The sequence below is a fragment of the Gigantopelta aegis genome, chromosome 3, assembly GCF_016097555.1.
Source record: "Gigantopelta aegis isolate Gae_Host chromosome 3, Gae_host_genome, whole genome shotgun sequence".
Taxonomy (NCBI): Eukaryota; Metazoa; Mollusca; class Gastropoda; order Neomphalida; family Peltospiridae; genus Gigantopelta; species Gigantopelta aegis.
The window spans coordinates 8,518,560-8,543,559 of NC_054701.1; the positions used below are offsets into that span (position 1 = coordinate 8,518,560).

The following is a 25,000-nucleotide window of genomic DNA, read 5'->3' on the forward strand; positions in this document are numbered from 1 at the left end:
TGGTAAACCTCTCGCCTGATAAGCGGTCGGTCCAGGATCGATCCACGTCGACGGGCCTATTGGGATATTTCTCTTTCCAGGCATTGCAGCACGACTTGTATATTAAAGGCCGTGGTATGTGATATCCTGTCTGTGGGATGTGGCATATAAAAGATCCCTTGAAACTATTAGAAAAATATAGTGGGTTTCCTCTTAAAGACTATGACAGAATTTCCAGCTGTTTGGCATCCAGTAGCTAATGATTAATAAATCAATGTGCTCTAGTGGTGTCGTTAAACAAAACACATTTCTTGTTCTATTCTGTTACAACCCCCCGCTCCAAAAAAAAAAAAAAAACCCCCACAAAAATACCCATGATATTTGACAGCCAGTTTTGAAACTCTGATCACTTTAAAAGTTACGCTGAGCCGTATTGGTTTTTACCTCATCACAGCCTGTGCTTTACAACATGTACATCATAGACTGTGACATGTGCTGTCCTGTCTGAGGTAAGATTCATAATTATAAAATAACACTTGCTATTGCTGTTGATTAGCAATAACATATGTGGCTGCAATGGTCTTACTCTCTCAATCCTGAACACCATACAGGTAGTACTAAACCAAATACCTTCTGGCTGGGTCAAAGTTCGAGGTGCACCCAACTTTTGATAGAGGCCTGTCATTGGTGTTAAATGTGAATGTGTTTGTTGTAAAATAATTAGTTTTATCTGGGCAAAATATGTATGAAATTTTATTTCATCTAGTATCACTAGTTAAAGTAGCCTCGTGTTTGAAACATGTATGGGGTACCTGTAAAAAAAGTACTCAATTTTTGTGCGGAACTAGGGTAGTCAGAAACGTACTCGTTATCTAAGAAAGGAGCAGCGTAACCCCATTTTTCTGATTTCTAACCCTTAAAGGGTAAGGGGTAGTAGTATTTATATCCGTAGTGTATACGCTGATACGCTGCAGGTAGGAGTTTTAGCCACATATGTTACTATTGTAGTCTATAGGATTTGATTTAGTGGTATACACCCAACATAACACTACCGAAAGCGCTATGTCAACCTGAAAACATCAAGAAATCGAAAATCCACCTAACACAAATTGAAAAGAAGTATCTTTTTTTCCGGTGTTCGTGTTATGAATTCGTGCTATGTTATCTGGGCTGACTGTTTTTTCAAGTGTCACGTTGACTAGACAAGCACGATTACGCAAACAAGCACGATTCTTGTTCATCCAGCTACAACTGCAATTTTTTTTTTTGAGATCACGGAATAAACTGCTTCTTCGTAGAGCGTCGTCAACCACCCGAATATTAATGATCTTTTCTGGGAAAACTTGTGTAAACCGGGAAACACAGACGGTCTCGTTGTATCACATGTCAATACGGTGTTGTGTTTCCTTTCCTACACTTGTGGGAAAGAAGTTTATATAACGAATTATAAATACAGTACACCACGCATCACAAACTATACTGAACAAAAAAAGAAACTTCCGATTTGTACATATAATATTTGTTGTGTTAAAGAACTTATTGTGTAATGAAATTATATAGGTAGTATTAGCCTTGAGCTGTATTATCAGGATTCATGAATTTTATCGATTATTTTTGCACTGTTATTCGTCGACAACGTGAAATTCAGTTTACACGTGCATGCATGGTTCGACATGTCCCGTGTAGTATTCGGTCAATTTGTTTTACTTGTCTTACTGACATTGTTGTCAAGTGAACGAAAACGCTTCAAAATTTGTAAAAATATTAACGTTTTTTACATTGTAGCATTTTTAGTATGCCAAGAATACCAATAATTTACGCGAACGGACGATTGGCATGCTTGATGCTGGCATGTCGACAGGAGACGTTGCAAGGCATGTTGGGAGTTCTAGTCGAGCGATACGAAATCTTCGCGTAAGATTTCGAACGACAGGAAGCACCAACGACTTGCCACGTCGTCGACGTCTGCGTGTTACAACGCGTGGTCAAGACCGCTATATCCTGAACACGCATTTGCGCAATCGATTCCAAACTGCCACTGCTACTGCTGCTAACACACCTGGGTTTCATAATAACCGAATCAGTGGGCAAACTGTTCGTAATCGACTGCGGGAGAACGGTTTACATGCACGACGTCCTTACGTCGGATGCGTTTTAACGCAACGTCATCGTCTAAATGGTCTTAATTGGGCACGTGTACACACTCGTTGGATACGGCGACGCTGGAATACCGTTCTTTTTTCGGATGAATCCAGATTTTCTTTACAACGTGGTGATGGCAGGGTGCGTGTCTACCGTAGGAGAAATGAACGCTATGCTGACTGTTGTGTTCTTGAACGAGATCGTTTCGGGGGTGGAGGTTGTGTCATGGTCTGAGCAGCCATTGCCCATGGTTATCGTTCACCACTAGTCGTCATTGATGGCAATTTAAATGCTCAACGTTACCGCGATGACATTCTCGCTCATCACGTCATTACTCTGTTCCATAACAACGCCAACATCTCGATTTTTCAGCATGATAATGCCACCTCTCATACAGCTAGAGACACTGAGCACATTTGTCCTGGAATTAAAATCTCCAATAAGTAATACACCATTTTCATTAGGTATAATGTCGCTCATTTCATTTTTTATTACATACCCATTAAATCTTACTATATAAATACAGCTCTTAATACAAGAATTGAATACAACTTTCCGTGTAAAATGTTAAAATGTTGATGCGCATCTCTAATTAATATAATTAATAAAGAAAATTCTACTCATTAAATTTGGTCGCTAGATTAGATCGGGTGGTCAAAAAGAAATTAGATATGATCGGTGGCCTGACTCGGGATGGAGGGGGTAAGGGGTAGAGTTGAAAATGGGCAGAATTTTGAAAATAGCAATTAGTAAACAAGTTAATAGAATTTAAAAGAAGAAGTTACAAGCCAAAAAAAAAAAAAATTGACTGCTCGGTCGAATATTTATATAATTTGGAGCATTATAGAAGGACAGTCCAAAAATAAATAAGAGAAAGAAGAGAGGATCGGACTATTTAATAATATTAAAAAAAGAAAGTAATTTCGACATAAACTTTTGAACGAAGGTCTAAAAGTTTAAAGTCCGATCGCTATGTCCACGTGAGTGGCCTCGTTAAGGCCGTTAGGGTGCACAGCTTGTAGGGACGAGATGGGTTGCATCCCGTCAAGAAAACCCCTAGATTGACAGTCAATAGACGTTGAAGGTGTAGTGCTGTGCTGAAATACAGATCTTGAGAAACCGGATCCGTCTGAACGAGAGAGAGAATCAGACTAGGGTATAGTCCAGTCGTCATGGGTTGGTATAGTGGTGCAGACGGGCCCGACTCCGGAGGATACGAGACGGTATCACAATAAAACAAACTAAAGTCTAGAAAAGACTAGTAGGGGCAGATCCCGCTTCCTATTTCTTCTTAGAGTGGGGCGGCCAATCTTCCAGTACTGCTAGGACAGGCTTGGACATGTAGATACTAAACGCGAACAACCGTGGCGTTCTGCATAATGGCCGTCATACGAGTCACGAAAAAACCTAGTCAACATAGTCAGACGGAGAAATGACGTGAAGGCAAGGAATCTCGCTAAAAAAGAATCCAACCTGGTGGTGCAGACTGTCGAAACGAGAAGCGTTCCAGCGTTCAATCAGTTCCAATGGCCGCTGTCACGGGGATTCTATAATTCCCGTAACTGAATAAAACACGATTATCAAAATATCTCTCCTAACTGTATATCTATTAGATCTCTCTGTAACAGGCGGTTAAACCCTAGTATGGCTACTTCTAGGTATGATCAGAGATACGATCTTATATAAAGTATATATTATTATAGCACGTTAGTTCTCTAGAAACACAACAAAAACACAATACACTTTGGAATCTGTATTAATCTACGCTGACAAATGTACAGCCGTAGTAGTTAATTAATAACAGCAATAATAACAACCCAGAACTGATCACTTAATTAGTTAATCTCTAGGTGTCTAGTTACACAATATGCGAATCACTTCACCGTTACACCACACCCACACGTGTGATAATTGAGAAACGCTTCCAGGAGAAGTTAATTAATAAAGGAATTACAACACCATTCCTAACTGGTCAATTTTTAATTAACCCTTACTACTCGTTCAGTAACGTGTGATAATTGAGAAACGCTTCTTGGGGAACTTAATTAATAAAGGAATTACAGCTCTATTCCTAACGGGTTAATTTTTAATTAACCCTTAACTACTCTTTCAGTAATCTTGTAACACAGAATTAATACTGGTACCTATCACAATAAAGACAATAACCTACAGTTTACCTAGGTCCACTAGGATGACTGGCTAAGCTTTATATTACCAAATACTCATATAATGTTAGAACAAAAAGTCTACGATTTACTTCGTCAGATGACCGAAGACACTGTCTAAAGAATATTGGTATAATACAGTATTAAAATATTTAAAGTCACATCAATCACATCAAGGTTATACACAGAGCAGAAATGATATTTACCAAAGTCCAAACGGACTAACGTTCCCGGGAAGCTTCCTTTTCGTTCTCCTCGATATCTCTAAAAACTAGCTATTTATTATGAAATCAGAATTCGCCTGGGGGTACAAGGCGGTACCTCCCCCTATCATCTGATATTTCCACCGCGACCAAGCGATATTATTTCTTTCTGATCGTCAGACTTACTGACGCCATCGTCGCCAAATCACGGTTGTAAAACCCGCACTCGCAGGGGTATTACGTAACTACTCGCCACATGGCCTCCACAGCTGGACTAAGTGCATATTGGAATGCCCGATCGCGCGAAGTATTACGTAACAAGTTGCCCACCTGGGCTACGTGCAATGAAACTGCACACGGCCCTCTAACACAATTAAAATCGCCACAGGCGAAACAAATTTAAGAGCATGTTCCGTCCACACCCACCCCCCCCCCCCCCCCCCCCACCTCAAAAAGGATATTTCCTCTACTCTAGGAATAGGGAAATATACTACATTAAAACAAAAAGGTGCGTTAACCGACGCATACGGGCATTTATAACACATGTAATAATAAGGTGACTACCCAGTAAATCACACTGAGTCTCTGAGTCCCTGGTATACACAAATAAAATATATATAAAACAAAACAGAAATCAAGAATGTCAACACATTATCATAACGTTCGATTCGGGACAGGGCATCAGCGATTACATTGGATTGTGCCCTTGATATGTTCAATGGTAATTGGGTATTCTTGCAGAAGAAGACTCATCTCAAAAACTCTCTGGTTGAGGCTTTCATTAGGATGGTCCAGTGCGTCTTCGTCTTCTTGGAACAGCACAGCTCCAGCACCCACGTCACTGGCACCCACAGCTAGCTTGAACGGCATTCGGTAGTCTGGTGCTGCCATCATGGGAGACGAGTAGCGCCTCTACTTGGGACGGCTGAATGACTTCTCGCATTCACCTGACCAATGGAACTTCGTTTCCTTCTTCTTTCTCAGCGTCGCACGTTTTTCCAGGTTTTTCTCCGATAGGCATGCTGTCGACGCGGTGTAGCGCTGGGTTCCAAGTGCACATCTTGGCTTAAGGTATTGGTAACCGTTGGAAGGTCCCGACAAATGGAAACATTGTCTTGTATCAATGTAGTCAGCTTTGCTCGCTGGGGGTTCAAGTCTGCTAGAATCTGGCCGTGGGCCAACTTGCACCCTCTGCAGTCTTGACGTCATCACAGGAAATTGAGTGTCTCTCAATTTGGACCGGTCTCTCTGGAACTATCGGCAGTCTGTCAAAAATAACCTTTTAGCAAATTGATGTGACAAGACCTACTTTTCCTAACCCTATCAGGAGTGTTTATCACATACCCTGTCTCATTAACCCGTTTGTGCACCAACATAGGGCCCGAAATACCTGTTCTGTAATGAACCCCGTTTAATGGGGAAGGTACAGCAGCACCTTATCCCCTGGTTTAAATTCCCGACTCTTAGCCTTCCTATCAAAACACTGATTTTATTTTGCTCTGAGCATAGCTCAGTTGCTTCCTATCCTTTCTATCTCTAACTCTCTTATTCATTAATACTCCCTTGTCCACAGTTAACAAGGTAGTGCGAACTGCCAACAAATTTGGATCAGCCCCCTGCTCTAGGATTAACTCTTGTCTATTACAAGGTAAGTCCCCTCTATCAAACACAACTGGTTCAATTCCCCTCTGCGGGAGATCAACAGGTTCCACCACATTTAATTCCTCAGTTGACTTATCTACCATTTTACTGATAACCTCATCCACTCCAATTTCATGGCTCACACACGTATCAGACAAATCACAAATATCCTCTAGATCCCGTGCTAACCTACTGGTCATAGCCCTAGTCTTTACACACGCAGGATATCTAATCTCATCAACCTCACTCTCTTCTACTGGTAAAGGGCTGTCTTTAATCAACAATTGGTCACATGTCGGCTGACAACACTGACTAGTCAAATCATTACCCAACAAACTCCTATGTTTTCAACAGGCAAGTCCTTCACAACACCCATAACGACTGGTCCCGTCACAAACTTCGAACACAAGAAAACCTTATGTAACCGGACAACCATTTTTTCTCCAGTAACCGAGGTTAAAGCCAAACTACGTCCTATGTCTGAATTTTCAATACCAGCTAAACACGTTTGCGTTATCAGACTCTGACTACACCCGGTATCTCTATAGATTGATATTGCCTTAGGACTCAATTCTTGTTTCACATCACAAAACCATACCAGTGGGACACATACGGGTTTAACTTTCTCTGCCATGGGGACTAACCATTAACTCTCTCGCTAACGGAGCTGACCTCACTAAACCGACCACTTGCGCATTATCGCGTTTCCTTTTAAAACAGTCCCCGATAAGATGGTTATCCTTTTTACAGTAACTGCACTGTGGACGAAAAGTTCGTGCATTGGCTGATAATGCAGGTCTATCCTTACTTTGCCCACCAGGTGCATTCCTTGCCTGACTAGCTGACCAACTAGATGACTCTCCCCGATAGTTACTTTCCCGGGAAAAACCTGGCTGAAATTTCTTCTTATCACCCTGTTGTAAAGAGCTACCCGGTACTGCCTGAGCTTTGTGTATTAACACGTAATCATCTGCCACTATGCCTGCCTCCTCTATCTTTTTGACATCACGATCCTCTAAATGAATACGTAAGCTAACTGGTAATCCATTTTTAATGTCCTGTAAGATCAACAACTCCCGTAACTCGGTATATGACTCTACCTGATGAGAAACAACCCATTTATCAAACATCCCTGCCTTCTTAGGCACAAACTCACTATAAGACTGACCCTGCGTTTTTCTCAACTCGCTATACCGTAAACGATAATCCTCAGGCCGTAATTCATAAGCCCTCAACACTGCAGCCTTAACTAGGTCGTACTGACCTGCTCGCTCATCACTCATTGAATTATAAGCTATACTAGCCTTCCCCTTAAACTTAGACACGGCTAACAATGTCCACTTAGACTGCGGCCAATTTAGCTGCTTAGCGGCCCGTTCAAAAAGTTGGAAAAACATACTACCTCCTGGTCATCAAATACCGGCACTGATCTATAAGCCTCCGACATGTTAAACCCATTTCCGGCTTCTCGTCTAACTTCTTCAGTATTCAACTTTAACTCATGTTCCACTTTTAATTTTTCTAACTGGAATTCTCTATCCCTCTCTTCTCTCTCTCTCTCTCTCTCTCTCTCTCTCTCTCTCTCTCTCTCTCTCTCTCTCTCTCTCTTCTTTCTCTATCGCTATGTCTATCTTCTCTATTTCTCTCTTCTCTTTTCTCTTCTCTCTCTCTCTCTCTCTCTCTCTCTCCCTCTCTCTACCTTCTCTATCCCTATCTCTATCTTCTCTCTCACTCTCTTCTCTTTCTCTCTCTCTCTCTCTATCTAATGCACGTTCTTCTCTTTCTCTCTCTTTCTCTTCTCTTTCGTACTCAAGCTTTTTAAAAGCTAATTGTTGTTCCACACTTAACTCATTTATCTCTATCTCTGGAACAATCTCACTGTCTTCCATAACTTCCTGGATAATAATTGTCTTTATATCACCTAAGGTTTTAGCTGATGTTAAATCAATTTCCCGCTCACTCGCGATTCCAACTAACTCGGCCTTACGTGCTCGCTTAATCTCCACTACACTGAGCGTAGGCCTATCCAGCAAATTCTTATCCATGTTTAGATATGACGCACTTAATATTAATTAATTTTCTAGTGAACAACGTGCTACTTATGGTTAATTTGTAAAATTAATTCATAAAGCCCCCATTTACAAACAATACCTTTTTAAATATGCATGTCCCGTTTCAGATCCCGGACAAGCCCCCAATTTTCTACTCCTGTCACGGGGATTCTATAATTCCCGTAACTGAATAAAACACGATTATCAAAATATCTCTCCTAACTGTATATCTATTAGATCTCTCTGTAACAGGCGGTTAAACCCTAGTATGGCTCGTCTAGGTATGATCAGAGATACGATCTTATATAAAGTATATATTATTATAGCACGTTAGTCCTCTAGAAACACAACAAAAACACAATACACTTTGGAATCTGTACTAATCTACGCTGACAAATGTACAGCCGTAGTAGTTAATTAATAACAGCAATAATAACAACCCAGAACTGATCACTTAATTAGTTAATCTCTAGGTGTCTAGTTACACAATATGCGAATCACTTCACCGTTACACCACACCCACACGTGTGATAATTGAGAAACGCTTCCAGGAGAAGTTAATTAATAAAGGAATTACAACACCATTCCTAACTGGTTAATTTTTAATTAACCCTTACTACTCGTTCAGTAACGTGTGATAATTGAGAAACGCTTCTTGGGGAACTTAATTAATAAAGGAATTACAGCTCTATTCCTAACGGGTTAATTTTTAATTAACCCTTAACTACTCTTTCAGTAATCTTGTAACACAGAATTAATACTGGTACCTATCACAATAAAGACAATAACCTACAGTTTACCTAGGTCCACTAGGATGACTGGCTAAGCTTTATATTACCAAATACTCATATAATGTTAGAACAAAAAGTCTACGATTTACTTCGTCAGATGACCGAAGACACTGTCTAAAGAATATTGGTATAATACAGTATTAAAATATTTACCAAAGTCCAAACGGACTAACGTTCCCGGGAAGCTTCCTTTTCGTTCTCCTCGAAATCTCTAAAAACTAGCTATTTATTATGAAATCAGAATTCGCCTGGGAGTACAAGGCGGTACCTCCCCCTATCATCTGGTATTTCCACCGCGACCAAGCGGTATTATTTCTTTCTGATCGTCAGACTTACTGACGCCATCGTCGCCAAATCACGGTTGTAAAACCCGCACTCGCAGGGGTATTACGTAACTACTCGCCACATGGCCTCCACAGCTGGACTAAGTGCATATTGGAATGCCCGATCGCGCGAAGTATTACGTAACAAGTTGCCCACCTGGGCTACGTGCAATGAAACTGCACACGGCCCTCTAACACAATTAAAATCGCCACAGGCGAAACAAATTTAAGAGCATGTTCCGTCACAGCCGCATACATCTAAGTAGAAAACTTCACTTCGCTGACAAAAACAACGAAGTGAAGGACCCCAAGTCGAGCCGCGAAAGAACGTGCAGTGTGCAGAAGCGAAACAAACACGTCTTACTGCGATGAGCTCCAGACTGGGAATGTGTGAACACGCGCAAACGTCATGCACTTTTCTATTTTCATTAGATTTTTTAAAAAGTCTTTCAAAACATTTCCCGTGTCCTCGTCATCAGTCTCGGGGATACCATTAAAAAGAAGATTGTCTCTCATAGATCGAACTTGTAAATCTAAAACTTGCTCATGGAGTTCATCGTTAACAAAATGTAAGCGTTTTGTTTCTTCTAAACAATTTCACCTCTCTGGCTATAATACTTTCAACAGAATCAAGCATTTAACCGGTGTAATGTGTGAACTATATCAGGCCTCAGACCACAATTAATTTCGCTATATGTTTCTATATAGCCTTAGTGGCTATAACATTTTTATTAATATCAGCAGGCCCGTGGATTTTTGTATGTACCTTGGAGAGCACTAATAATCGAGAAATATCGGAAGCAAACGTTTATTAAAAATCGGATGGAATTTTGTGATCGTTCATCGAAAAAATATCGAATAAATGTAGACTGGTTTGTAACATATTTCCGTTGGTTTATGAGTTGTAGATGTGAGCATGTTAAAATGATTCATCTATCTCACCCCCATTCCCTCCATCCCCCCTTCATCCCTACCTCCCTCTCTACATCCATCCATCTCTCCCTAACTCTCTCCCTCCATCCATCCATCTGTTCATCCATCCATCCATCCATCCATCCATCCACCAAACCCAGCCACCCAAAACTATTCATCTATCCACCAATCCATCCATCCATCCAATTCGCCACCCTTCCACCTGTGTCTTCCTCTCTCCTTCCCTCCATCATCTATCCGCCTTCCCCGACACATACATACAATGATTCATATAATCATGCATGCATGCATACATAAATACATACATTATACGCATAATAATTATAATAATATTAATATTAAACGAGCATGCATTTGACGTAATCTTTATACTCAGAGAGAACCTCATCGACTAATTTAGAAGCACAATTTCACGCAGCGACATCATAATCATAATACTATTGTGAATGTTAAAATTGTCCTTGTCATAATCAGTACCGCTGTACTAGTGTTTTGTTTTGTTGCCACATGAGATGGAAACGTCACGTAGCAATTAGTTTGCATGATTCCCCTTGGTCTCTGCCTTGTAAAAGTATGACTATTAAAATAACTTGTAACGCTACAGAGACTGTTGTGAGTGTACTTACGTAACATGTTCCCGTCTAGCAGTCTTTTTAATCATTAAAAGTACACATTAAAGGACAGACCCTAGTTTTCAAACATTACAGCATATTTTTCACTATTAGAGCCGTTTATGATCACTGAAATCAAACATTACTTAAGATTTTATTCTTTAGATTATCCAACCAACCAAAGTGTTACTGGTCATCCTGGTGTTTCTAATATCACAAAATACATTTTTTATATTTAAAAAAAATACATTTGCGTCTAAGAAGTATTGGTTATGAAGTCGCGTTTTAGTCTATTTTTAATGGTATTTCCACGTCACAGACTCTTGTTTCACTCTGTTGTATCAAAATTTATTACAAGTTTGTAAACTGACCAAACTTAGTGTCCATTTTACGGGATGAAACTAGGGTCTAGATGAAAAATATGCCTTAATGTTTACAAACTAGGGTCTGTTCATTTAAACACATTATCTCCAGTCAAGGGCGGAACTATATCGATTATTAGGTGTCAAATGCGGCAGCAGCAGCAGCAACAGCAAACACAACGTTTTCGTCTACAACATATTAATTGTGCTAAATATCTATTACAAAATATTTTATTTTACAAACCCGTCATCCCTCCACTTTATTACTCTATTCAAGTAAATGATATACGGCCATACAGGTATGCGCCGTTTGTTGCGCCATGAAAGCAACATAAATATATTATCACGACCATATAACACAATCTCAGTGTAATAATATTTAAATAAGGTAGAACGCCTACGTAATGAAAGCGAAACGGTTGGACACGAGGATGTATATTGGGTTTCAAAAAGAAATCCCCTTCAAATCCCACAAAGAACAGGGAAAACCCACGCTATTAACATCATTGCATTTCAGAAATATAAAATATAAATAAAATCATATACAGTACATGCACCCTTATACATACCAAGACTGACTTTCTTGGAGCACTTCCACCAAATCTTGTTCTTCCTAGTAGCTAACTTGGTATACATGTGGCCATGATAAAAAAAAATTGATCCACCTTTCTGACTCTTGATGACCTCCATTTATTCTAATGATGGCACTAATGATTCTGAGGAATGGTGCTCCCTCACATCTTTTATATTGATAGCATGGGTAATTAAGTTGGAAGCCATCTGGGAAGCCATATATGGGATAAGATAAAGGGATAGATCTGAGGACATAAAGAGAAGGGATTATCCTTTGAATGGGTCAATTAGAGAAGGGCTTCTTAAAGACAATGATAATTGAGACATTTAAAGAACCCATTGGATAGGTCAAGGACTCAATGACAATTAAAACTCAATTGGGTAAGTTAATTGGGAAATATGATATATAAATACATTTAAAAAAAAAGGAATTTTAGTAAAAATGTAGTGTTTCTTTCTTTCCGTTTCTTTTTTTCCTGTTACTTTTTTTCCGTTTCTTTCTTTCCTGTTTCTTTTTTTCCTGTTTCTTTCTTTCCTACAATCGTTTTATCCCCCTTCTTCATCTATCCTGACACACTTGTATAAGTGGGCGGGATAAATATGTCAGTCTTGAAAACAATCACGATCACATGAACCAGACAAAGGAGAAGTGGGAATCCCTATTATCTCGTTAAACATCTTCGTTATTAACACCGGTCTGAGACGTTGTTTCTTTGACAGCGCTCTGTGTCTCGCTGACGCCAGACAATACCAGTGGGCGTCGCGTGTGGCATTTCCCAGATTCCCATCAAACCAGTTTCAAAATGGCCGTCAGGTAGGACACGGTTTCACACACGACTGCATGTCAGTCTAAAAAAGGTCATGTAAAGGTGTGTCGGATGTTATTACAAAGACACCACTATAGCACATTGATTTATTAATCATCGGCTATTGGATGTCAAACATTTGGTAATTTTGACATATAGTCTAAGAGAGGAAACCAGCTACCGTTTTTCACTAGTAGCCAGGGATCTTTTATATGCACCATCCCTCAGACAGGATATCATTGGCTGGAACGAGAAATATTCCAATGAGTCCACCGACTGGGATCGATCAAAGACCGATCGCGCATCAACCAAGCGCTTTAGCATTGGAGGGGACGGGATCTAAGTCCTTTGGTAAACCTCTTGTGAGCTGCTTCAGTCGAAGAATCGAATCGCCTCGGTGTATCCATTCTCTGATTGGGGTTGTCCCGTCCCAACCAGTGCCCCACGACTGGTATATCAAAGGTCGTGGTATATGCTGTCCTGAATGTGGGAAGTGCATATAAAGGATCAAATGTGCTAATAAAAAATGTGGGTTACCTCTGAAGACAACGTGTCATAATCGCCTTATGTTTGACATCCAATAGCCCATGATTAGTTAATCACTGAGCACTAGTGGTGTCGTTAAACAAACTTTTATTACAGTGATTGAGACACTTGATTTAGGGAAATATATCTGAGAGAGAGAGAGAGAGAGAGAGAGAGAGAGAGAGAGAGAGAGAGAGAGAGAGAGAGAGAGAGAGAGAGAGAGAGAGAGAGAGATACAGACAGACAGAGAGAAGAGATAGACAGAGAAATAAATAGTGAGAGAGAGAGAGACAAACATGGGGAGACAGAGAGGAAAGAGAAAAAGAGATAGATACAGAGAGAGACGGAGAGGAGAGGAAGGAAGACAGAAAGAGACAGAGAGAGGAGAGAGAATAAGACAAAGGGAGAAAGAGAGAGAGAGGAAGAAAGAGACTGACACAGAGAGAGAGAGAGAGAGAGAGAGAGAGAGAGAGAGAGAGAGAGAGAGAGAGAGAGAGAGAGAGAGAGAGAGAGAGAGAGAGAGAGAGAGAGAGAGAGATTAGTAGTAGTAGCAGCAGCAGCAGCAGCAGTAGTAGTCAGCAGTAGTCGTGGTCGTACTATGGTCTAAAGAACAAAAAAGGAACCTATTACTCAATATAACGCTTATTTACCGAATAGTGACAAGATTACTCAACATAACGCTTATTTACCGAATAGTGACAAGATTACTCAACATAACGCTTATTACCGAATAGTGACAAGATTACTCTTTGTATTATCCACTAACAGCACAACCGATACATAGCTATGGTATGATGCGGAGCTATATTCCATTTCCACTGCAGGGTCGAGGGACGTTGCCACCCCTGCCCGCGGTCGTTTAACCACATCAGTTGTAACATGGTGGAAAGCTGATTTTATACAATATACATGTTTCTCAATTTAACAGCCAGTGTACACCCAATGCCCAGTAGCTTGCGGCCTCTTCAGTATTAATCGTAATTTATTCCACCCCCCTCAACTGTTTGCCTCCCTCCCGTCTGTATAATGCGTGATATATCACCGTATTCCCACATGGGGGATCACATGCTTGGCCCGACACCAGCTCGGGACTGTGAGTCAAACTCCCCCACTGACGGCTAATGTCATCGCCACCGGTAACTGTTGTTAGCGGCTGTCAGTCACCGACACCGTTAATATCAGCCTGAAAACAAGGGTCACTGCACTGCGTCACTGCACACCGGTTTACACACAACCACCTGACCGATATGTAATGATGATGCTCCCCTTGATTATTTCCATTTCTAATCATTGATACAAGACTGGTATATCAAAGACCGTGGTATGTAGTGTCCTGTCGAGATTGTAATAAGTAGTGGTAAAGAAGGAAGGAATATGGCGTCAAACATATGGTTAAGAACCACACAAATATTGAGAGAGGAAACCCGCTGTCGCCACTTCATGGGCTACTCTTTTCGATTAGCAGCAAGTGATCTTTTATATGCACCATCCCACAGACAGGGTAGTGCATACCACGGCCTTTGACATACCAGTCGTGGTGCACTGGCTGGAACGAGAAATAGCCCAATGGGCCCACCGACGTGGATCGATCCCAGACCGACCGCGCATCGAGCGAGCGCTTTACCACTGGGCTACATCCCGCCCCGAAGTGGTAAAGCGTTCGCCTAATGCACAGTTGGTTTAGGATCGATCCCTATCGGTGGACACATTAAACTATTTCTCATTCCAGCCAGTGCACCACGATTGGCATATCAAAGGCCGTGGTATGTGTTATCCTGTCTGTGAGATGGTGCATATAAACGATGCCTTGCTACTAATTGAAACATTTAGCGGGGTTTTTTCCTAAGACTATATTTCAAAATTACCAAATGTTTGACATCCAATAGGCGATGATTAATAAATCATTGTGTTCTTGTCGTATTGTTAAATAAATTAAAACTTAACTATTGTTTACTGATCCTATGGTAATCGACACTCCATTTACTGCCGACAGTTTACCGATTAATTGACATACATGTGAAATAATAAACACTGATACATTACTGTTTACGAACCTTAGGTATTAAACGGCTAAACGTATACGTAAACTTACGATATAGGAGAGGTTTCACCACAACGCCGTTACTGTTTCGGATAGTGATAATAGGTCTCCACTTTAATCTAGTAATTGATGACGTCACAGCAATTTTCTTGCCGCTCTTTACCATTAATAGGCCTGCTACATGTAACTAGCTACATGGCCTCAGACCACAATTAATTTCGCTATATGTTTCTATATAGCCTTAGTGGCTATAACATTTTTATTAATATCAGCAGGCCCGTGAAGTTTTGTATGTACCTTTGCCTGCATGGGGGACACATACCCTGAAAAGGACAACCCCTGTTGTCCAGCTCTTTCTCCCAGCATATTGGTTTAAAAAAGACACACCCTCTAAACCAGGCCGGAGTACACCCATTTTACACAAAAAGCACTACTTTTGCATGGGCCGGAATTACCACAAACAAGTGTTCAATGTCAACAAGTTACACATGTTTACAAACTACATGCTATCCCCTGTCACTTCAGTCAAACAGTTGCCACTTCATAGCTGTCTGCCATGAAATAATCACAGTCAAACAGCAGACTACTTGCGCGGTGAAACTTCCGGATTTTGGACAACCAAATAGAAAGATAACTGTAATCTGAGGCCTATCAGTACATTTTTTCCCCTAAAAACTGGCCCACACTAATGCATTCCAATGATATACATATTAAAGCAATGCTCGGTAAGTATCGGTATGTCACCTTTAAACTGAGAGTATACAGAGGCTGTGTTAAAACACCTACCACAGTGCCTTGCCATGGCCAATTTTAGCAATGGAAACTTGAGGGACACCAACTTCAAAATGTAATAACTTTATCAAATTTTGGAATTTCTTCATACAATGAGCAGCTATTTTTTCTTCTACATATGTTCTATCTGCACAGTGTTGTCTTGGAAAGATTTTGAAATATTTAAAGGAAAAAAAATCAATCATTAGATTTTACTTCATTTTTAATTAAATATTAAACTTAAATTTTTGAGAAACAAAAAAATCTAAAACTGTAAAATTTTGCATTTTAGATATGATAAGTGGAGGCTTAGTAAAGACATGGTGACTGAATTCATGATACATTATTAGAAATGTGTCAGAGGGATGGTGAAAGTCACAAAATTGGGGCCATTTGCAACAAATGTTTACACACTAATTTCAGGGAACATTAGACATGATAGGCCTCATATTCAATTTTGACCTGCTGTATTTACTTAATCTACTTCATTTACTGTATTAGACATGTAGCCACTTTGTAAAAGGCAAAACAGTCCATATAAATGCATATTAATATGAATATGCCCTACAGATATTACTTAGGTATACACCATAATATCTTTTTTGTTGACGACAACTTTGAAAATGAAGATTTTGTCACAAAATGCTGATATAAATCCTACCAAGAGGTACTTGCACCATATTTTTCAGTTTCCAGTGATAACTGTTAACAAGTGTAGTCATGTGCCAGTGTCTGGGATACCTCAGTGTAGTACTTCTTGATTGGAAGGATGTTTGTAGTAATGACCACTGAATATGCATTATGGATTATTCTGCCATATGTATTACAAGCCAAATGTTAACCTTTTTGGCACATTTTCTGCAGTAAACTTGACAAGTATACCAGCATCTGATTACTGAACACAATAAATACATTCAGACAGCATAGAATATTAGCCTATTAGATTTTCTAAGGATAAAAGACCATTTTTGAAAAATGACTGAAGTGTGTAATTTACATAAATGTAGGTGAAATGTATTATTAGAGTACTTAATCTTGTTAAAAACTGTATACTATTTATTTAAAGTGTTTAATTACATTTAGTAGTGATATATTCATTATATTTAGATCTTCTGTCCAATTGCAATAATTGAGAAACTCATTAAAATTCAATATGTAAAAAAATTTAAAATCTCAATATTGACTAACAAAATCCAACTTTCGCTCTTTTTTTACCAAATTATTAGCTCAAAACTGTTAAAAAATATTGCAACAACCTGTAGTAACATCAGAGGTCATGTTATGCTATTTTGGAGGATACTGAAATTTAAAAGTTGAAAATTTTAATTTTAATTTTTAATAAATTCAAAAAAAAAGTGTTTTAATTTAATAAAATATTTAGAAAATAAATAAATTAGTATTTCATATTCCTTGTGGTATGCACAATCAGTCTGTGTAATTTCACCTCTCTGGTTATAATACTTTCATCAGAATCAAGCATTTAACCGGTGTAATGTGTGAACTATATCAGGCCTCAGACCACAATTAATTTCGCTATATGTTTCTATATAGCCTTAGTGGCTATAACATTTTTATTAATATCAGCAGGCCCGTGAAGTTTTGTATGTACCTTTGCCTGCATGGGGGACACATACCCTGAAAAGGACAACCCCTGTTGTCCAGCTCTTTCTCCCAGCATATTGGTTTAAACAGACACACCCTCTAAACCAGGCCGGAGTACACCCATTTTACACAAAAAGCACTACTTTTGCATGGGCCGGAATTACCACAAACAAGTGTTCAATGTCAACAAGTTACACATGTTTACAAACTACATGCTATCCCCTGTCACTTCAGTCAAACAGTTGCCACTTCATAGCTGTCTGCCATGAAATAATCACAGTCAAACAGCAGACTACTTGCGCGGTGAAACTTCCGGATTTTGGACAACCAAATAGAAAGATAACTGTAATCTGAGGCCACATGCAGTTATGTAGCGTGGACGGGGCCACCGGGGCGGTTGCGCAAAATTCTGGATTGGTGAAAGGGACTCGGGGAGTGCTAACGGTCCACTGGTTAGGTGGCGCAATACTTGCCTTGCCCCGGGCGCTGCAAACCCACGCTACGCATTTTATAGTCAAACGATTAGTTCTATTACTGATTCATATAAGGCCGAATTTACGAAGCCTGTTTTTCTTAAACGCACGCGTGTAAACATTGTAAATGTATGTAGTTACACACGTGTACGACACAAACAGGCTTTGCAAATTCCGCTCAATATGATTATCCGTAACAGTAATGGCGTGCTGTTGCAAAATCTCTGTTTTGACCTGGGCCCCGTTTTACGAAGCGAACTTAGCGCTAAGATCAGCTTAAGCCGATAACTGCCTATGCACTTAAAATGATCTTAGTGCTAAAATCGCTTCGTAAAACGTAAACAAAATTTGTCGGTCGTTGCTTATTTGAGGCCCGGCGCGTATTTTATGGGAAATACGGTAAACAGCTGCTTACGGGAACTCGTATAATACGTTTTTTCCCCCGTGTTTTATTACAGCTCCGTTTATTTGAAACCGTGTAATTATCACATAAATAGGTAAAAGTTGGCCTAACTTTGGCTAAAGATCAGTAATCGACATAAACACAAATAAAATATGAACGCCGACTCATTTCTCCGGTGTGCCTTCCCTATTCACCCATCATTAAGAAAACAAGCGTGTTGTTTGACTTTTTGTATGGAAACCGGGTCGCTTTGTAACCCAAGGCCGTGGGAACGAAGTATATTGTACTTATCGCAATAATAACGATAAAAAGCTTCATATAATACCGGTTACTTTACAGTTTACCATATTATCGTTTTAGAGAATGCGTTGAATTAGTCATCTGCTGTTGAATGAAAAACGCGATACTTTGTTATGAAAACCCTTACGCAGGACGTGGTAATGGTATCATGGACGCTTAGATCAACTGCTGAGATTGCGTTAAAAATAATGTAACAATAAAGAAAGCCCAAGAAATAACAACAACAACAAAGAAACAAACAAACAACCCCCCAAAAACCCACAACCCCCCAAAACAAAACAAGCAAAAACAAAAACAACTTGTATCACTATATATTGTTTAAGTGGATAAGCTGCTGGACAATCAAGCTGACGACAGTGGTTCAAATCCCGTCAAAGCTGGCTCACACATTCATTCATCTTTCTCATCTATCACCCTCTGCCTATCATTCTCATTATCTAAATATAAAACACTTTCCAATTTCTCCCACGATTTCAATCTGTTTCGACCCTTTCTGTCAATTTCCTCCGACTCTGTCTTCTGAGCTGTCCACACCATCGCCTACCTGTCTCAACTTCCTCCACAGGTGCAGTCTCTGTGTATATCCCTGCACCCACCTGGCATCCTCGTCCTCTGCTGCTAATAAAGCTGGTCTGGCCCACGGCACTAACTAACGACCGCCGGTAGTAGGGGTGCATAGTAGGTGGTTACAAGTGCCTCTTAACAATGCCAAAAGTAACTACTGAACACTTCCCGAAGTGGTCAGACTAAGCCCACAGTTAAAAGCTGATGGGGAACAAGTGTGTTGCACAGATAGCCACAAGAGACAAGCACCTGTCGCGGTTGGAGAGACAAGGACTGGGATGTGGAGTTGCAAGATCGGGAAGAAATGAGATGGAATTCAAAGGAGAGAAAGGAAAGGGAGCACTGGGATAAAAAAAAAATATATATATATATATATATATTTTTTTTACCGGTATATATATATATATATATATATATATATATATATATATATATATATATATATATATATATATATATATATATATATATATATATATATAGTTTAAATTTGAGAAATGAGATTTGCATTTTTGCATCAAAATGTAATAAACTTTAAAGAAAATAAATAGAGTTAACAAAATGAAGAAACCGAGCTCTCGACATTTTGGACCCGACACTGACTTAGACAAATATAGACTAGATCACATTGTATATAAAGATATCTCGCCCCAATGAATGGAATAACAAACAAAAAAGAGCTATTGCATTTCCAGGGCCGGACCCAACTGTAAAGGAGGTGAGGCAGGGAAAGGCGTCCTTTTTAGTCAGCATCAAAGTGTGGGTCAGGGTCAGGGTCAGGGTCAGAGTCAAGGTTAAGGTAATCTTTGATCATTATATGTATACAGTGCTACTATACACCCACTTATGATTTACGCACGGCCATGGCAAGTCCAGCTTATGGCGTCGCCAGCCGTTGGATCCAGGGGTGGGGGTTGAGGGGGGTGGGGGTCCTTTGTTTTACCCACCTTGGGGTGATCCTATTATATTGCTCTGTAGTTATTTAGTGGTAGGTACTGCCTTGATTCCATGCATTTTTAAGAGAGTAATCTGTATTGTTTTATAGACTCTGAATGGCAGCGGGAAGTTTGAGGTGAAGTTGATGAAATACATCAACCCAGGAGGAAAAGGTTCCAATGGAAACTGCTGTGAAACCCACTTCTCGTTTTGGTGCAAAGGCAACTGCGATCACAGGTTTACAATCTGCGTTGATAGGAACCAAGGGTAGGTAACTCACTTCACGTGTTGGTGTAACGGCAGTTGCGATCACAGGTTTACAATCTGCGTTGATAGGAACAAAGGGTAGGCAACTCACTTCACGTGTTGGTGTATCGGCAACTGCGATCACAGGTTTACAATCTGCGTTGATAGGAACCAAAGGTAAAACCTTTATTGTGTCATTTTCTTTCTTTGTTTTTCTTCATTTTGGAATATTCCTCTCTATTCTCACGTTAAACTGTAAGTATATAAATGTGTCACAGTAACCGATATTATATGTATTATGTGTGCCCAATATATTAGTTTCTTCAATGTAATAACATAATGTTTCAATTCACAAAGATTATGATTGAGAAAGATAATGTCCATGCATGTTGTGGTTAGTTCTTCTGTGTAAATGTTTTACAGAAGGACAGAAATCCTTTTCTTTACATCAGCATGTCAGCCCAAAGCCAACATCAAGATAACATTTCATTTGATCAATCAAAATAATGCTAGAGTTAAATTGATAACCTCTTGATACATTTGAAATTTGAAATTACTTGTTTTGAAACAAAACGTCAACTGAATACTAAAGAGAGATGACGATGATGATGGTGGTTATTATTATTATTATGATGATGATGATGATGATGATGATGATGATGATTAATAACGTCGTTAAGTTTTAATGTTTTTTTCATTTTATACAGAAGTGACCAAATGAGTCATTGCCCTGTTGGAAAGAAGAACACGGGCGAAGTCTCCGATCAGGACAACATCTATCATTTTCCATCTTCAATAGGTGGAACTCCAAATCCCATAGTGTTCAGAGTCACAACCATGCCGGTAAGAAGAACTCGCAGAATGTCTACACGTTTCAACATCAGTCATATATGCCAAGTCTTTAACCCTGCATGTTTTTGGCAGGAAATGCGGTCTCTGTTATGTCTTCACAAGTCTCTGCAGCCAGGATTTGAAATTAAAATCAGTAAAACCTCCCACTAATATTTTATTAAAATAAAAAGTTTATGAAAGTTTATTTTCTTTAACGACACCACTAGAGCACATTGATTTATTAATCATCGGCTATTGGATGTCAAACATTTGGCAATTTTGACATAGTCTTAGAGAGGAAACCCGATACATTTTTTTTTTCAATAGTGGCAAGGGATCTTTTATATGTATACAGACAGCATAGCACATATACCAGTCGTAGTGCACTGGCTGGAACGAGAAGTAGCTCAATGGGCCCACTGATTGGGATTGATCTTAGACTGACTACACATCAAGTGAACGCTCTATCACTGGGCTACGTCACACGCTTTTATGCAAATATGTATTTCATATGTAATTACAGTCGTTAGGGGGCCGGGACGTAGCCGAGTGGTAAAGCGCACGCCTGATGTGCGCGGTCGATCTAAGATCGATCCCTGTCGGTGGGCCCATTGGGCTATTTCTCGTTCCAGCCAGTGTATCACGACTGGTATACCAAAGGCCGTGATATGGGCCGTGGTATGTGCTATCCTGTTTGTGGGATGATGCATATAAAAGATCCCGTGCTGCTAATGGAAACATGTAGTGGGTTTCCTCTCTATGACTGTGTCAAAATGACCATATGTTTGACATCCAATAACCGATGATTAATAAATCAATGTGCTCTAGTGGTGTCTTTAAACAAAACAAAGAGTTGTTAAAAAGTCTCTGTTGGTCGACAACATCTTAACAATTGCAGCAAACTCAGGATAGTCCCTTTAACTTGTTGTGAATACGTATTAAAATACATGCTATTCAACTGTCGAGATGGTGGGGAAATTGTGACGATCACGTAGGGCCTACATAGGCATTCACGCATCCAGATGTGAGTTGAAAATGTCGTGTTAACGGCGCAGACCCTAATTTCAACAAGTGAAAGTGAACACTAAGTTTACTTAATCTATTAACATGAAACACATCTGGATGCGGTTATAACAGATTTCTCAGACGAACGTCCTTTTTTAGAATTATGAAAAATGCATTTCGGTGTATTACAAAAACCTAGATTCATGACCAGGCCCACTTCAGATGCACGAGAATGAATATTCCAAATAATCAAATGTGAAAAATTCGTCGTAGTATTTAAAAACTAGAGACTGAAAATTTAAGGAATATCTGTCGAATATGCAGAAGATGATCAAACACCCAGAAATAAATTTCACATGGTTAGCTGTGAAGAAAATAACACGTGAATCATGAAACTGTGTGCAAGGAGAGAACTAAGTACATATAATTTAATACTGATTGAAAACTTATTTTATTTCATAAACAATAAAAAATGGCTGTGCACATGTTTGCCAACTTACTAGGTAGTACTAAAACAAATAACTTCCGGCTGGGTCAAAGTTCGAGGTGCACCCAACCTTTGAAGTTAACACCACAAGTCCTGTGATTGGTGATAAATGTGATTGTTTTGGTTGTAAAACAAATTAGTTTCATCTGGGCAAAAACAAACTGTATGCAATTTTATTTCATCTAGTACCACTGTGTCAAGTAACCTTGTGCTTGAAACATGTATGAGATACTTGTAAAAAAAAGTACTAAAATTATGTATCAAACTAGGGTAGTCATAAATGCTACCCGTTATCTCTGAAATGAGCAGCTTGACTCCCATTTTTTTCACTTTAAGGTGAGGGGTGGTATTATTTATATCCGTGGTGTATATGCCAATTGATACGCTGCATGTAAGATATTTAGCCACATATGTTACTATTGTCGTCTATGGGGTTTGATTTAGTGGTATACACTCTATAGGCCCTCTGCTCTATAATAGCCTGAAGTTCTTCACGTGCATTTGTGAATATTTACCGGTCTCGGTGACGTCATGGCAGGCCATCGGTCTACAGGCTGGTAGGTACTGGGTTCGGATCCCAGTCGAGGCATGGAATTTTTAATCCAAATACCGACTCCAAACCCTGAGTGAGTGCTCCGCAAGGCTCAGTGGGTAGGTGTAAACCACTTGCACCGACCAGTGATCCATAACTGGTTCAACAAAGGCCATGGTTTGTGCTATCCTGTCTGTGGGAAGCGCAAATAAAAGATCCCTTGCTGCCTGTCGTAAAAGAGTAGCCTATGTGGCGACAGCGGGTTTCCTCTAAACAAAAATCTGTGTGGTCCTTAACCATATGTCGGACGCCATATAACCGTAAATAAAATGTGTTGAGTGCGTCGTTAAATAAAACACTTCTTTCTTGTGATTATTTCTGAAACAGTCATTACCTATACCACTTTGTTATTTTTCTTGACAGTCGCTTGTGCGTTTAAAGTTCCAAGTGGTTGACGTCGACGACCACAATTCTTGGGACCACGTGGACAACCTCATTCACGTCATCACCTCAATGAACGTTGCCAGATCAGTACAAAATGCACACTTTATCAACTATGAATTTTCAGCCAGAACTACGTAAGCTTTTTCATCATTAAAGTAATACACTAAATTTATATTTACGTAAGGATGTATCCTCTTGGGAAATGGCAGTCTTCCATTTCGTTACAAGAAAAAAACAACAATCAATCTATATCCCTGTTATATTATCAGAATAGAAGAGAATCCAACTAAACTCCTGTTGGTGTTTCACGCCACTCGTATTTTCATTCAAATTAACGGATAAAATATACATCTGTCAGGGGTCGAAATTAGCTAAAATTCCTGCCGTACATTCGGTCCGGAAAACTACATATTGTGTTGGACCGAATGAAAACCTGCCGGACCAAACATGATCATAAAATATAAGCGCGAAATAATCGCCAGTCTCTCGGCAATGTTTCGACCACTGATTTTTGCAAAAGTATCGTACTTATAATTTATGAGGATATTTCTGGAAACAATGCAAAATCGGCACTTTGGGTAAATTAGAAGAAGCCCATCTAAATAAAGCGTTTTTAAAATATAGCATTTACGTACACTTTAAAACTAGTTCTGTGGTTCCGATAATAATCAGAGTTGAACACTAGCTTACAATGTTAAAGCTAGTTACTTAACTTCTGAGTTTTTATTTTAAATTTACATAACAAAATCGAGAACATATGACCCCACCTAGCATCTCCTCCCGCCAAACTCATCACCCCATACCACAACAATAAAAAAAGAACGAGGAAATTAAAAATAATTAACAAAAAACAAATCAAGCAAATAATTAAACAAATCAGCAAGCAAGATGCAAGACAAAAGAAAACAAGCAAGCAAACAAGCAAGCAAGCAAGCAAGCAAGCAAACAAACAAGATTAAGTTACAGGCGAACCAACACATTGTGAGTGACCAGGGCGAGAAATTAATTGTTTTTGGTTTCTTTGACACCAAATAGCCGATGTATTTTTTTGTGCTAGGGTGTCGTTAAACATTCATTCATTCAGTCATTCATTGTTTTGATTTTGTGTTTCAGTCTGAAGATCGGCTTCCGGTCCTACTGTGATCCCAACTACTTCACTAAGAATTGCTCCGTGTTCTGCCCGAAACCAAAGTCGGGCCAACATTACATCTGTAACAAATACACAGGGGAGCGAGTCTGCTATCCAGGTAACGTCAAGTT

The 25,000-nt window shown here is 39.5% G+C and overlaps 1 protein-coding gene across 1 annotated transcript in view; it reads left to right on the top strand.

Moving 5' to 3' along the window:
- Positions 1-25,000, top strand: part of LOC121367477 — a 39,652-nt gene that overhangs the window by 4,612 nt on the left and 10,040 nt on the right. Inside the window, exons 2-5 of the mRNA XM_041491668.1 lie at positions 20,305-20,462; positions 21,149-21,284; positions 23,720-23,874; positions 24,854-24,987. Coding sequence (XP_041347602.1) covers positions 20,305-20,462; positions 21,149-21,284; positions 23,720-23,874; positions 24,854-24,987 — 583 coding nt within the window. The remainder of the gene's footprint in view (positions 1-20,304; positions 20,463-21,148; positions 21,285-23,719; positions 23,875-24,853; positions 24,988-25,000) is intronic.